General features: G+C 44.9%; 1 protein-coding gene across 4 annotated transcripts in view; it reads right to left on the bottom strand.

Moving 5' to 3' along the window:
• Nucleotides 1–12,006, bottom strand: part of LOC110489703 (ras-responsive element-binding protein 1) — an 81,961-nt gene that overhangs the window by 13,552 nt on the left and 56,403 nt on the right. For all 4 annotated transcript variants that reach the window (XM_036943879.1, XM_036943881.1, XM_036943880.1 and 1 more), the window contains 4 exons: nt 10,955–11,044; nt 9,090–9,253; nt 565–709; nt 334–476 (listed from right to left, as the gene is read on the bottom strand). In XM_036943879.1, the coding sequence (XP_036799774.1) occupies nt 334–476; nt 565–709; nt 9,090–9,253; nt 10,955–11,044 (542 nt within the window). The remainder of the gene's footprint in view (nt 1–333; nt 477–564; nt 710–9,089; nt 9,254–10,954; nt 11,045–12,006) is intronic.

Here is a 12,006-nt window from a genome sequence, read left to right as displayed (position 1 = left end):
AATGCAAATGTCTTCCCAATGAGTAATATGCCACAGAGGTGGCCTTTAGCAGTGTGATGGAGAACCATGTCTTTAGGACCTGGGTGGAGAGGGTAGAGGTCATTCGGCCTGTGACCCTAGCATTGAACCCTGACATTGGGGGGGCTTTATAACCACTACTGTTACAGGATTTATCACCATACATTCTGTCATTAATTCTAACTGTTGATTTGCTTGATATTTTGGTGACAATTTATTAACTCCTACATCAACTACACGCAGAGTGTTGTATTGCGTTTATGCCATCAATGTAATTCCACTGTGTGTGTGTGTGTGTGTTTTAGGCTCTAGTACCTGAGAGTGGTGTCAGGGTGTGTGTCCATGTGGACTTCCAGGTCGTATTTGCAGCCAAAGGTCTTGAAGCAGATCGGGCACGGCAACACCTCATCATCCCCCTGGCCTGATCCCAGTTCCTCCAACACACTCTCCTCTAGCACCTGGACACACACACAGGTAACAATAACAATGACTTAACTGGGAATGTAATGCGGTGGAGTGGACTGTGTGTGTGTATGTGTGCATTACCTTTTTGTTGGGCAGTTCGTCGCCTCGCTCTGTGTCCTCGTCCATGGCTGACCTCCTCTTGGCGGAGGGGCGGCGTCTCTTGGTGGGCGAGGGGGGGCTAATAGGAATGACGCCGGCTGGGTCTTTGTCGTGGATCTTCATGTGTCTGCAGGGAGGAGAGAAGGAGAAAAGGACATCAGAACAGAACAAGTAGCCAGGTCCCAGATCAGTTTGTGCTTTAAAGCCGGCTCCTATAGCCAGGTTCCATTGGCAAGCTATTTGGCATGACAATTCCATTAAGAGTTGGCAGGAGAGCAGAAAAAGACTGGCACTCAGGCTACAACTATGGTCGTTGACTATGGTCGTTATATATATAAATTATATATTTTTTTATGACCCCTTTACAAACAGACACATTCTTGCCTGAACATGCCTTTTGTATATGGCCCGTGCGCGTGTCGGCATGCTGGGGACAAGTGGCAGTAGTGGTGTGAAGATGTGGGTGGGCGTCCATTTAAAAAAATCCATGGGCTCCCGACTGGCGCAGCGGTCTCAGTCACTGCATCGCAGTGCTAGAGGCGTCACAACAGATCTGGGTTCGATCCCAGGCTGTGTTGCAGCCGGCTGCGACCGGGTGACCCGTGAGACAGTGCACAATTGGCCCAGCATCGTCCGGGTTAGGGGAGGGTTTGGCCAGCTGGGATGTCCTAGTCCCATCTTGCTCTAGCGACTCCTTGTGGCGTCCGGGGTGCATGTACGCTGACTTCAGGTCACCAGTTGTTGTTTCCTCCAACTCATTGGTGCGGCAGGCTTCCGGGTTAACCGGGTAGTGTGTCAAGAAGCACTGCGGCTTGGCGGGTCGTGTTTCAGGGGACGCAAGGCTCTCGACCTTCGCCTCTCCCGAGTCCGTATGGGAGTTGAAGCGATGGGACAAGACTAACTACCAATTGGATATCATGTTTAGGCAGGTCCTAAGAAACCTAAGACTAATCAAATATTTTGAGTTTAATTTGTTACTGGTCTGTGCAGCCCATATGGCTGTGGCATGCACATGCAATCAATAGTTATTATGTTCATTAAACAGACGAGACACACTTAGCCTGATCACAGTCAACACACATTTTATAATAGGCTAAGAATATTATGAAACATAATAAGAAGACAACAAATATGTTTCCCACACAACTTCATGGCAACGTGTGGAACTGAGGTCATAAAAAAATATATACATTTTGAAACAGAGTCCAAGGCAAGCCCGTGCAGCTTTTCATCATGTTTCATCTCTTTCCTACCCTCCCTCTGCCTTGTTAGGGAGCAGGCGTAGGTTGTTACATTGAGCGTATCTTCATCATGACACCTATTGAAAATAACAGCAGTCTATATTTTCCAAATTATTTGGGTCTTACTTGAGTTCATACTTCACAACCTCCGCAGGCTTTTGGAGTTGCCTATACGCCATCGAGCAAAATAATAGGCCTACTCTTCATTTAGGCCACATTATTGCATTTCTAAATGTTTCTGATCAGTGACAGATGAGCTATACCACCTCCACTTCTTTGCCCAGCCAGAGAATTAACCAAATATACAGACGGAGATTCAGTGAAACAAAATCCCATTGGTTGATTAAGACAAGTCACAGGCTTTTGATCGGCAGTAGGCCCAGGTTACTAAGCAACTGAACAACAAAATAATCCACTTGTTAAGCCACATAACATGCAGGCAAAATGTTCTGCCCAGTGCTAATAGATGAGCCAACAGGAGTCTATGAAAGGCATAACATCACAGTCCAACACAAAACATATCCCTTGAGAAGTTACAACAAATTCTGCCACCAGAATGGTTTGAAAGGTGTATTACAGTAAAGATCCTAAAAACAAATGCTGGATTGATGTACATCACTTATTTAATTCCCAGAACTTCAGATCATCTGAAGAGACAGCTTGGAGGGTTGCCAGATTGGGGAGCTGGGCTCAATAATCTCCGCACGCACACGCCAGAGTATGTGAGCGGGGTTGAGCGGTCGGAAATCCCGCTTCTCGCTCACAGAAGAAAAAAAATGCTGTTCCGAATTCCATCCATTCATTAGAATCCCCATTTAAGCAACACTATTTTTGTGACTACCTGAACCTACCATTTGATTTTGAAGTATTGAAACCAAACCATATCATTTTTATGAAAAGTATTTCTTAAAACAACAGGAAAAGGTGACTGTAAGAAGCGCTCATCATTTCAAATAGGCCACATGTCATATTAAACAGCATATCAACACTGTACAGGAGCCAGACATGTAGCCTGAGAAGGAACAAAAATTAATTATTTAGGCCATATTACTAGCCTATTATTTCAAGGCTATAGTCTACAAAGAAATACGTTGTGAAGCACTTGCGTGTGCGACACACTAGGCTGGCAGGGACATTAACCGCTCAGCATTTAAACAACATTTTGTTGTATTAAATCATTATAGTCTATTAATAGTGCATATAGTAAAACTAAGTTAGAATTAAATAAAAAATGCCTTTGAATTCACTTTTAGAAACACAAGTTTGGTCAGAGTCTGTGGCTTCAGGCTCATGTGATAGTGTCTGGAGAGCCGGCCAGCAGGGGAGAATACCCTCTCCCCTCTTGCACAGGCACTGCGGATGCTGAACACCCTTCGGGTCACTCTTGCCAGGCTGTGTAGGGATGCAGAGTTATTATTTTTTAAATCTATAGGTAGGCCTAAAGGTTTCAGGCAAAATAACCTTATCAAAACAGAAAGCTCCTTGAAAGAGGTCAGGCCTATTGGGCCAAAATCAATGATAGCCTATTGTATAGAAAATAGAACTCAAATGAAGGAAACTTAAGAGATCTGATTTTGAGTTTAGAAATACTTTGCTACAATGACACACTTAGTTAGCTACCCACCTCGTTCCTTTCTGTTAGCATGTGAACCTAGTACACCATTATGCTTTCAGGATACGCGTCTTTTCAGATTCTACAATGATTCTATAGTTGTGGACACCGCACTCCCGCTCTTGCTCCTCCTCATCTTTGTAAGTAACCTTGATTTTGCACATGTGTGTTTTATCAGTTTCTTTATGAAGATATTAATGAACTTCATGACAGGAGCTATAGCAGCACACAAGTAGACTACAAATGCATGCTGGGCGGGCATGCCCTGAGCTTGTGAAGTTAAGCACTAGTCAAATTGTGCATGCTCCGCTCCTCACTGATCCAGCTCCGCTCACATACTCTGGCCCGCGAGCACACCAAACACACACACTTGGGAGGAGGGCAGGGAAGGCGGTAATAGTCTAAGTTGCTCCAATTATCCAGCAGGCTCAGCAGGTCCATGTAAGGACCTAACTCCGGGCCAGGGAAAAGGGCCGAGGGTACCATGAAGGGCAGTCATCTCCATCCCTGTAATATTATGTCTATCAAATTTGCCTTCTCTAGTAACGTTTACAGGGGTAGTTCAGCTATTTATTTCTCTATTCATGGCATTCAGATATAGTAATACAGTTGGACATAGAGTATGTTTATTAGTACTGTGGTGGATGATTGGAACACAAAAATAATCCTGTTGAGACAGTCCTCTGGAAGCATTTGTTGTTCCTGCTGCTAATCTCTCTCTCCCCCTTCTCCTCCTCCTGTCTCTCCTCCTCTCTTCCTCACAACACAACATTCAGCTGTCGGGCTGGAGTCAAATGGCGGAGAGAATGGGAGGGAGGGAGAGAGGGAGATGGAGGCAGAGATCAAGAGGGGGAGGGAGGGAGAGAGAGAGAGGGACGGGGAGGAGTGTACAGAGAGAAAGGGGGAGGGAGAAAGACAGACGAATGGATAGAGATGTGAGATGGAAAGATACTAGAAAAAGAGAAGAGAGAGGAGATAATGTCACACAGGCATTATGAGAGGCCTGACTATCCCTGACAATCAAGACAGGAAGTTGAGTTATCTATGGGGGGGGGGGGGGGGAAGGATGTAGGAGGAAAAGGAGGGGACAATGTAGCTGCGGGAGGGGGATAGAGGCAAAGGTGTACGTGACTTGAGTGTGTCCTTCTTAAGCTGATTACATTAGTTTAAACTTTGAGAGGGGGTCACTGATAACTGCAGAGCTAGGAGAAGAGTAATGAATGGGGGGGCTAAACCATACAGAACTCCTCCCCCCTCTACTCTTTCTGGTGAAAGGTCAAATGCCATCAGTTGATTTAAGGACACGTGTGTGTGTGTGTGTGTGTGTGTGTGTGTGTGTGTGTGTGTGTGTGTGTGTGTGTGTGTGTGTGTGTGTGTGAGAGAGAGAAGGGAGGGAGGGAGGGAGGACAAGAGGACTAGGACCCTGGAAAACACATCAGCACATCCCTGGGGCTAGCCCACAGAGCCCAACATCAGTACATCCCTGGGGCTAGCCCACAGAGCTCTACATCAGTACATCCCTGACAGGCCTGGCCTAGCCCACAGAGCCCTACATCAGTACATCCCTGACAGGCCTGGCCTAGCCCACAGAGCCCTACATCAGTACATCCCTGACAGGCCTGGCCTAGCCCACAGAGCCCTACATCAGTACATCCCTGACAGGCCTGGCCTAGCCCACAGAGCCCTACATCAGTACATCCCTGACAGACCTGGCCTAGCCCACAGAGCCCTACATCAGTACATCCCTGACAGACCTGGCCTAGCCCACAGAGCCCTACATCAGTAGTCAGTCATAGGGCCTCTGAGTGTACTAACATTTCTGTGTGTGCGCGACTGTGCACCCATACTTCACAAGTTGTCCCTGCGCATCTGCTTTAATAAAGGTGGGTACATTATTGTGCAATTGTGTGGGTGAACTTGTTTGCGAGTAACTTTGATAGTGTGTGTATTCATGGCTTTGTACTCTAGCTATATCTGTGTATACGTGTGTTTGTGTGAGTGTGACTGCGAGCATGTGAGTGCGTGTCAGTAAGTGTGTTTGTCTGTGTAAAACTGTATGTCCGTGGCGTGAGTGTGCACGCCTGTGTGTGTGTGTGTGTGTGTGTGTGCGTGCGCATTCGCCAGCATGAGAGAGGAAAGGTCAGCCAGTGTTGGGTCGGCAGCACAGGTCTCAGCTTTCACTCTGCCGTCAGTGCCTGGTTTAGAAATAGCAGGCAGGCAGCGAGCTGGCCACCCATCTGGGGACCTGACAGGCTGCAGCCGCATCCCCTGGACTCTGACCACTGTGTCAGCCAATCCCGAGAGAGCTAAGCTGTCATGTCAGCACAGCGTGATTGGATGAAACCAACTTGTGTTTGTGTCACCTCAGCCATCCTCCTAAATTCACCTGCCTAAAAAAACATTTCCCATCAGTCTATTTAGTTGGTTGATGGTTTGACACACACCTGCAATAATGCAGTCGTCTGTAAATTGCAAAAACACTACTTTCAGGACTGAAGAGGTCATTTTACTGAGAGGCACTCAGACATCAAACAACTCAAACAGTGTCAATGTTACAACAAAACTCATTATCAAGAGCGAGAGAGACTGGTCTACAACTATTGCTTTAATGTATTGTTATTCTCATTAATATTTCCACTACTACTATTAATGCCTTATTGCTGTTGGTCCCACCATTTTTTGTTATATGTATACTTTGACAATGTATGTAATTTAACTTGCCATGTCAACGAAGTCTACGAGAGAGAGAGAGAGAGAGAGACTCAAACTGACAGTGGGGGTTGATGATTTAACAGCTCCCTTCTCATCCAAACTGAAAAAAATCCACTGCATCACCACAGTGGGTGGACAGGGGGCGCTGTAGCATCAAAATGATGCCGCCTGCTCTTGTGCAATGTCACACCAAGGGCACTTCTCCTTACCATCGCACCTTCTCTATCCCACTCTTCCCCACTACCCTTTAGTGTCCTCACTGTCCTGTAAAGAGTTAATCAGAGTGCCCATCCACTACCCCCTGGATCAGTCTATTCGCCAGGCCCTTCTTAGGGTTAGGATGCCTCTCCTTGGCAACAGGCTCACAACAGCAGGCCCCATTTCATGTGATGCTCTGGCAACAAAATGGCTGCTCCCCTGCCAGCCACATGGACAGCTCCATCACATCAGACTAGGGCTGGATCAATTCAGTACCGTGGAACATTCACAAGGAAGGTCACAGATAGGATGAATAGAGACCACTCAATTTCTGAATGTTACAACATCGCTGATGTATACACCCCTGTGATTTTCTTGCCCCAAAGCATTGCTTCTTTTTGGAGTGTTGAGAAAATGCTAAACAGAATGGTGAAAAAGAACAAATAGGCAAAGAAAACAACTATTTTTTATGCAACAATCTTAGTATCGCCTAGTATCTTCTACACAGAATTCAGTGGCATTCTTTAACACTAGAGACCAACACAAAAACACACTCTCGTATTCTCTCAGATTGACTCGGCCTACACTCATTCCTTCCTGCCCACACCTCTTCATTCCATACACATGAGGGTGAAAAGATGAGCGCTCCAACGACGGAGCAGGCAGACTACTGTCCTGGTGCATCCCTCTCATGCAGATAGATTCAACAGCCAACCGTTTAGATTTTACAACACCACTTTATCAGGATAACTTCAGAAGCTTATGTTGTAGGGCTGGCCAACTCAAAAGGGATGGAGCTTCTCACATCACACATCAATTAAACCTCAAGCCCCCAATTCTAACACACACACCCACAATAAAAACCCCTAAGAGAGCAGAGAGAGAGGAAGTCGGTATTTAACCCTGCCATCAGTCAAGTATGCTGGGAGCAGATGCCCTAACAGTTGTTGTTGTGTGTGTGTTGAAGTGGGGCAAAGTCATTTTCCTACTTCCTGTACTCTGCTTTGCCTAAACAGCGTCAACACACACACACACACACACACCTTACCCAGAGCATCCCAACCCCCGACAACGCCTATATATTTATCTCTGTGCCACAGTCCCCCATCCCCCTTCAGGCAAACGGTCTGCCCTGACCAACGTTAGCGTGTCAATTCTAAAAGATAAGCGCAAGACATTTTAGTTCATTTACAAACAGTATAACATTTTGTAAAAGCAGAATATTTCGGTAATCATTTTTGTAAATGCTTTATCTCCGGGAAAAACTGAGCACTAAAAAGATTTGTTTGTTTACAGTTTATTTTGTTTTATAACAACTGCTGGGCTATTGTAAAGGGCGTGTCTGCAGTTAGCGACAGGTGCTAACGCTTGGATTTTGCTGGCTTTATGTGGGAGCAGTACTCCACATGTGTTTGGGTGGTGCTGCTATCACACCTGGGTAGGGAACCATTTACAGAAAGGCTTAAAGACCAAAGCTTTAGTGTTGGTAATACTCTGGGCCTTTCAACGACATACAATCTTAACCTCCCAAAAGCCAGGGAAAATGCAGAGCGCCAAATTCAAATAAATTACTATAAATATCAAACTTTCATTAAATCACACATGCAAGATAACAAATTAAAGCTACACTTGTTGTGAATCCAGCCAACATGTCAGATTTCAAAAAGGCTTTTCGGCAAAAGCAAACAATGCTATTATCTGAAGATAGCCCATCTGTAAACAGAGAAACCATATTTCAACCCTGCAGGCGCGACACAAAATGCAGAAATAAAAATATAATTCATGCCTTACCTTTGACGAGCTTCTTCTGTTGGCACTCCAATATGTCTCATAAACATCACAAATGGTCCTTTTGTTCGATTAATTCCGTCGATATATATCCAAAATGTCCATTTATTTGGTGCGTTTGATCCAGAAAAAACACTGGTTCCAACTTGCGCAACGTGACTACAAAATATCTCAAAAGTTACCTGTAAACTTTGCCAAAACATTTCAAACTACTTATGTAATTCAACTTTAGGTATTTTTTTTACGTAAATAATCGATAAAATTGAAGACTGGATGATCTGTGTTCAATACAGGAAGAAAACAAACTGTCTTTCTGGTCATGCGCCTCTATCTAACAGTACACTTCAAGTGACACTCGTTCAAGATGTCCGTACTTCTTCATTACGCAAAGGAATAACCTCAACCAATTTCTAAAGACTGTTGACAACCAGTGGAAGCGAGATGAACTTCAAGAAGGTCCCTTAGAAATCTGGATTCCCAATGAAAACCCATTGAAAAGAGAGTTACCTCAAACAAACAAAAACATCTGAATGTCCTCGGGGTTTCGCCTGCTAAATACGTTCTGTTATACTCACAGACATGAATCAAACCGTTTTAGAAACTTCAGAGTGTTTTCTATCCAAATCCACTAATAATATGCATATCTTATCTTCTGGGGAGGAGTAGCAGGCAGTTGAATTTGGGCATGCATTTCATCCGGACGTGAAAATACTGCCCCGTCACCAAGAAGTTAACACAGTCCACTAAATTTCTTAATGTCCATTTTGTGAGGTGCTGTACAGGCGCACATTAGCAATGAGACGTTTTCTTCTAGCCTCTGTGTGATGCGCAAAAATAAAAACAACGCCAAATGCAGAAATCACTTCCGCCCCCACCACAATGCCTAAACATTAGTAGGTAGCCCTTTAATACTGAGCAAGGTGGAGAATGAGTCAGAGTGTGTGTGCGTGTCTGACCTGTGCATGTTGCCGTTGGTGGTGAAGGTCTGGCCGCAGAAGGAGCACTTGTAGGGCCTCTCTCCACTGTGGACTAGCATGTGGCGGTCCAGCGAGCTGGCTGAGCTCAGGGCCTTGCCACAGATGCTGCATGAGTGGTCCGTCGCCCCGTTGTCCGAGTTGTGCTGGGAGGGGAGAGACAGCGAAAGAGATATTACGACACATTATTCTTTATTACTTCCATTACTGAATGTCAGAGAGCGAGAGGAAGTAGTAGTAGTAGCAGTAGTAGTAGTAGTAGTAGCAGTAGTAGCAGTAGTAGTGGTAGTAGCAGTAGTAGTGGCAGCAGTAGTAGCGGCAGCAGCAGCAGTAGTAGTAGTAGTAGTGGTAGTAGCAGTAGTAGCAGTAGTAGTAGTAGTAGTAGCAGTAGTAGTAGTAGTAGTAGCAGTAGTAGTAGTAGTAGTAGCAGTAGTAGTAGTAGCAGTAGTGGCGGTAGTGGTAGCAGCAGTAGTAGTAGTAGTAATGGTATCAGTAGTAGTAGCAGCAACAGTAGTAGTAGTAGTAGTAGTAGTAGTAGTAGTAGCAGCAGTAGTAGTAGTAGCAGCAGTAGTAGTAGTAGCAGCAGCAGCAGTAGTAGTAGCTGCAGTAGTAGTAGCAGTAGTAGCAACGGTAGTAGCAGTTGTAGTAGTGGTAGTAGCGGTAGTGGCAGTAGCAGTGGTAGTAGCGGTAGTAGCAGTAGTGGCAGTAGCAGTGGTAGTAGCGGTAGTGGTAGCGGTGGTAGAAGCAGTGGTAGTGGTAGTAGCAGTGGTAGTGGTAGTAGCAGTAATAGCGGTAGTAGCAGTAATAGCGGTAGTGGTAGTAGCAGTAGTAGCAGTAATAGCGGTAGTGGTAGTAGCAGTAGTAGCAGTAGTAGCGGTAATAGCAGTAGTAGTGGTAGTAATAGTAGCAGTAGTAACGATAGTAGCAGTAGTAGTAGTAATAATAGAGGTAGTAGCAGTAGTAATAGCGGTAGTAATAGCAGTAGTAATAGCGGTAGTAGCAGTAGTAATAGCGGTAGTAGCAGTAGTAATAGCGGTAGTAGCAGTAGTAGTGGTAGTAGTAGCAGTGGTAGTAGCAGCAGTAGCAGTAGTAGTAGCAGCAATAGTAGTGGCAGTAGTAGCAGTAGTAGTAATGGTAGTAGCAGTGGTAGTAGCGGTAGTAGCAGCAGTAGTAGCAGTAGCGGTATTAGCCGTAGTAGTAGCGGTAGTAATGGTAGCACCGGTAGTGGTAGTAGCAGTAGTTGTAGTGCTAGTAGCGGTAGTGGTAGCAGCGGTAGTGGTAGTAGCAGTAGTATTAGTGGTAGCAGCAGTACTATTAGCAGTAGCGATAGTAGCAGTGGTAGTAGTAGTGGTAGTAGCAGCGGTAGTAGTAGCGGTAGTGGAAGCAGAAGTAGTGGAAGCAGAAGTAGTAGTGGTGGTAGAAGGAGTAGAAGTAGCAACAGTAGTAGTAGTAGAAGCAGAAGTAGTAGTGGTGGTGGTGGTAGTAGTAGGAGTAGCAGCAGAAGTAGTAGTAGAAGTAGTAGTGGTGGTAGGAGTAGAAGTAGCAGCAGAAGTACTAGTAGAAATAGAAGCAGAAGTAGTAGTGGTGGTGGTAGTAGTAGTAGTAGTAGGAGTAGAAGTAGCAGCAGAAGTAGTAGTAGGAGTAAAAGTAGCAGAAGTTAGTGGTGGTGGTAGTAGGAGTAAAAGTAGCAGTCGTAGAAGCAGTAGTGGTGGTGGTGGTAGTAGGAGTAGCAGCAGAAGTAGTAGTAGAAGCAGAGGTAGTAGTGGTGGTGGTGGTGGTGGTAGTAGGAGTAGCAGAAGAAGTAGTAGAAGTTGCAGCAGAAGTAGTAATGGTAATAGTAGTGTTACCTGTCGGATATGCATAGTGAGCTGGTGCTGGGTCATACAGTCTTTGTCACACAGCGGACAGATGAAATCTGTATTGATGTCTTTGGCTTCCTGTAAAGCAGACACACAAGACCACAAGTTACAACTAATAAGAGAGGCAAGATGGGAGCATACTGTGTCAATGGAGGATCTGGGTTATGCGCGTTGGGATTCATCCCATTGACAGGTGAGACAAGAACTTTCCACTGCGGCTAAATTTGATATTGGAAAGTATAAAAGATGCACAAAAAGAAAAAAAACTTTGTGGATCGCTGTGTATGTTAGAAATTATTAAGCTTTCATCGTTGGGAGAAGTTTGAGAGGGTTGGCAATAGATGGGATGGCTGACAAAGTCAAAAAAACTATGTGCAAATGTCTGTGTGTTGTTGTAATTCTGCATGGCCATATAGCTAGCAATGATGACAAGGAACTGTCATGTGGGGAGTCGTAAGCGGCTCATTTCAGCTTGTTTCATCTTTTTCTTGATACCATGTCTTGTTTTGACGTGTTTTAACTGATTTCATGTCAATGCTAATATGGCTCAAATTCGCTAGTTAGCTAACCAACAACTTTAACGATGTATTTGAGAAACAATTGCTCATTGTGCAAATGTATTGATGTTTTCAGTAAACATTGGAGACGAAATAGTTAACAATCTAAGCCAACCCCACCTGTTTCGCCCCACAGTTGCGCATTCATCGGTTTTGTTGCTAAACAACCAACCAGTCTATACCATAAAAACACTTGGTCATCGTGGCTTTCATAACTATTGTATAGTTTGACTGTGGTTGGTGGGGCCTGAAGCACTGATGGCGACTTCATTCACCATAGGGTCTGCCATCCTATCCTTCTGCATGAGTGGAGGGATATACAGCAATGTCATTACTTATATTATTTTGATAATAAAGACCAGAATGGTCAGGGCAAAATAATATAGGTGAAAAATTTACTTTGCTTTTGTCTGGCAGACCCCCCCCATTGATGATCTGTATTCTGCGGTCGAAATTAGACAGAGAATTGCACCTGCTAGTCCC

The sequence above is a fragment of the Oncorhynchus mykiss genome, chromosome 15 (assembly GCF_013265735.2).
Source record: "Oncorhynchus mykiss isolate Arlee chromosome 15, USDA_OmykA_1.1, whole genome shotgun sequence".
Taxonomy (NCBI): Eukaryota; Metazoa; Chordata; class Actinopteri; order Salmoniformes; family Salmonidae; genus Oncorhynchus; species Oncorhynchus mykiss.
This window is presented reverse-complemented; position numbering and strand designations above follow the sequence as displayed.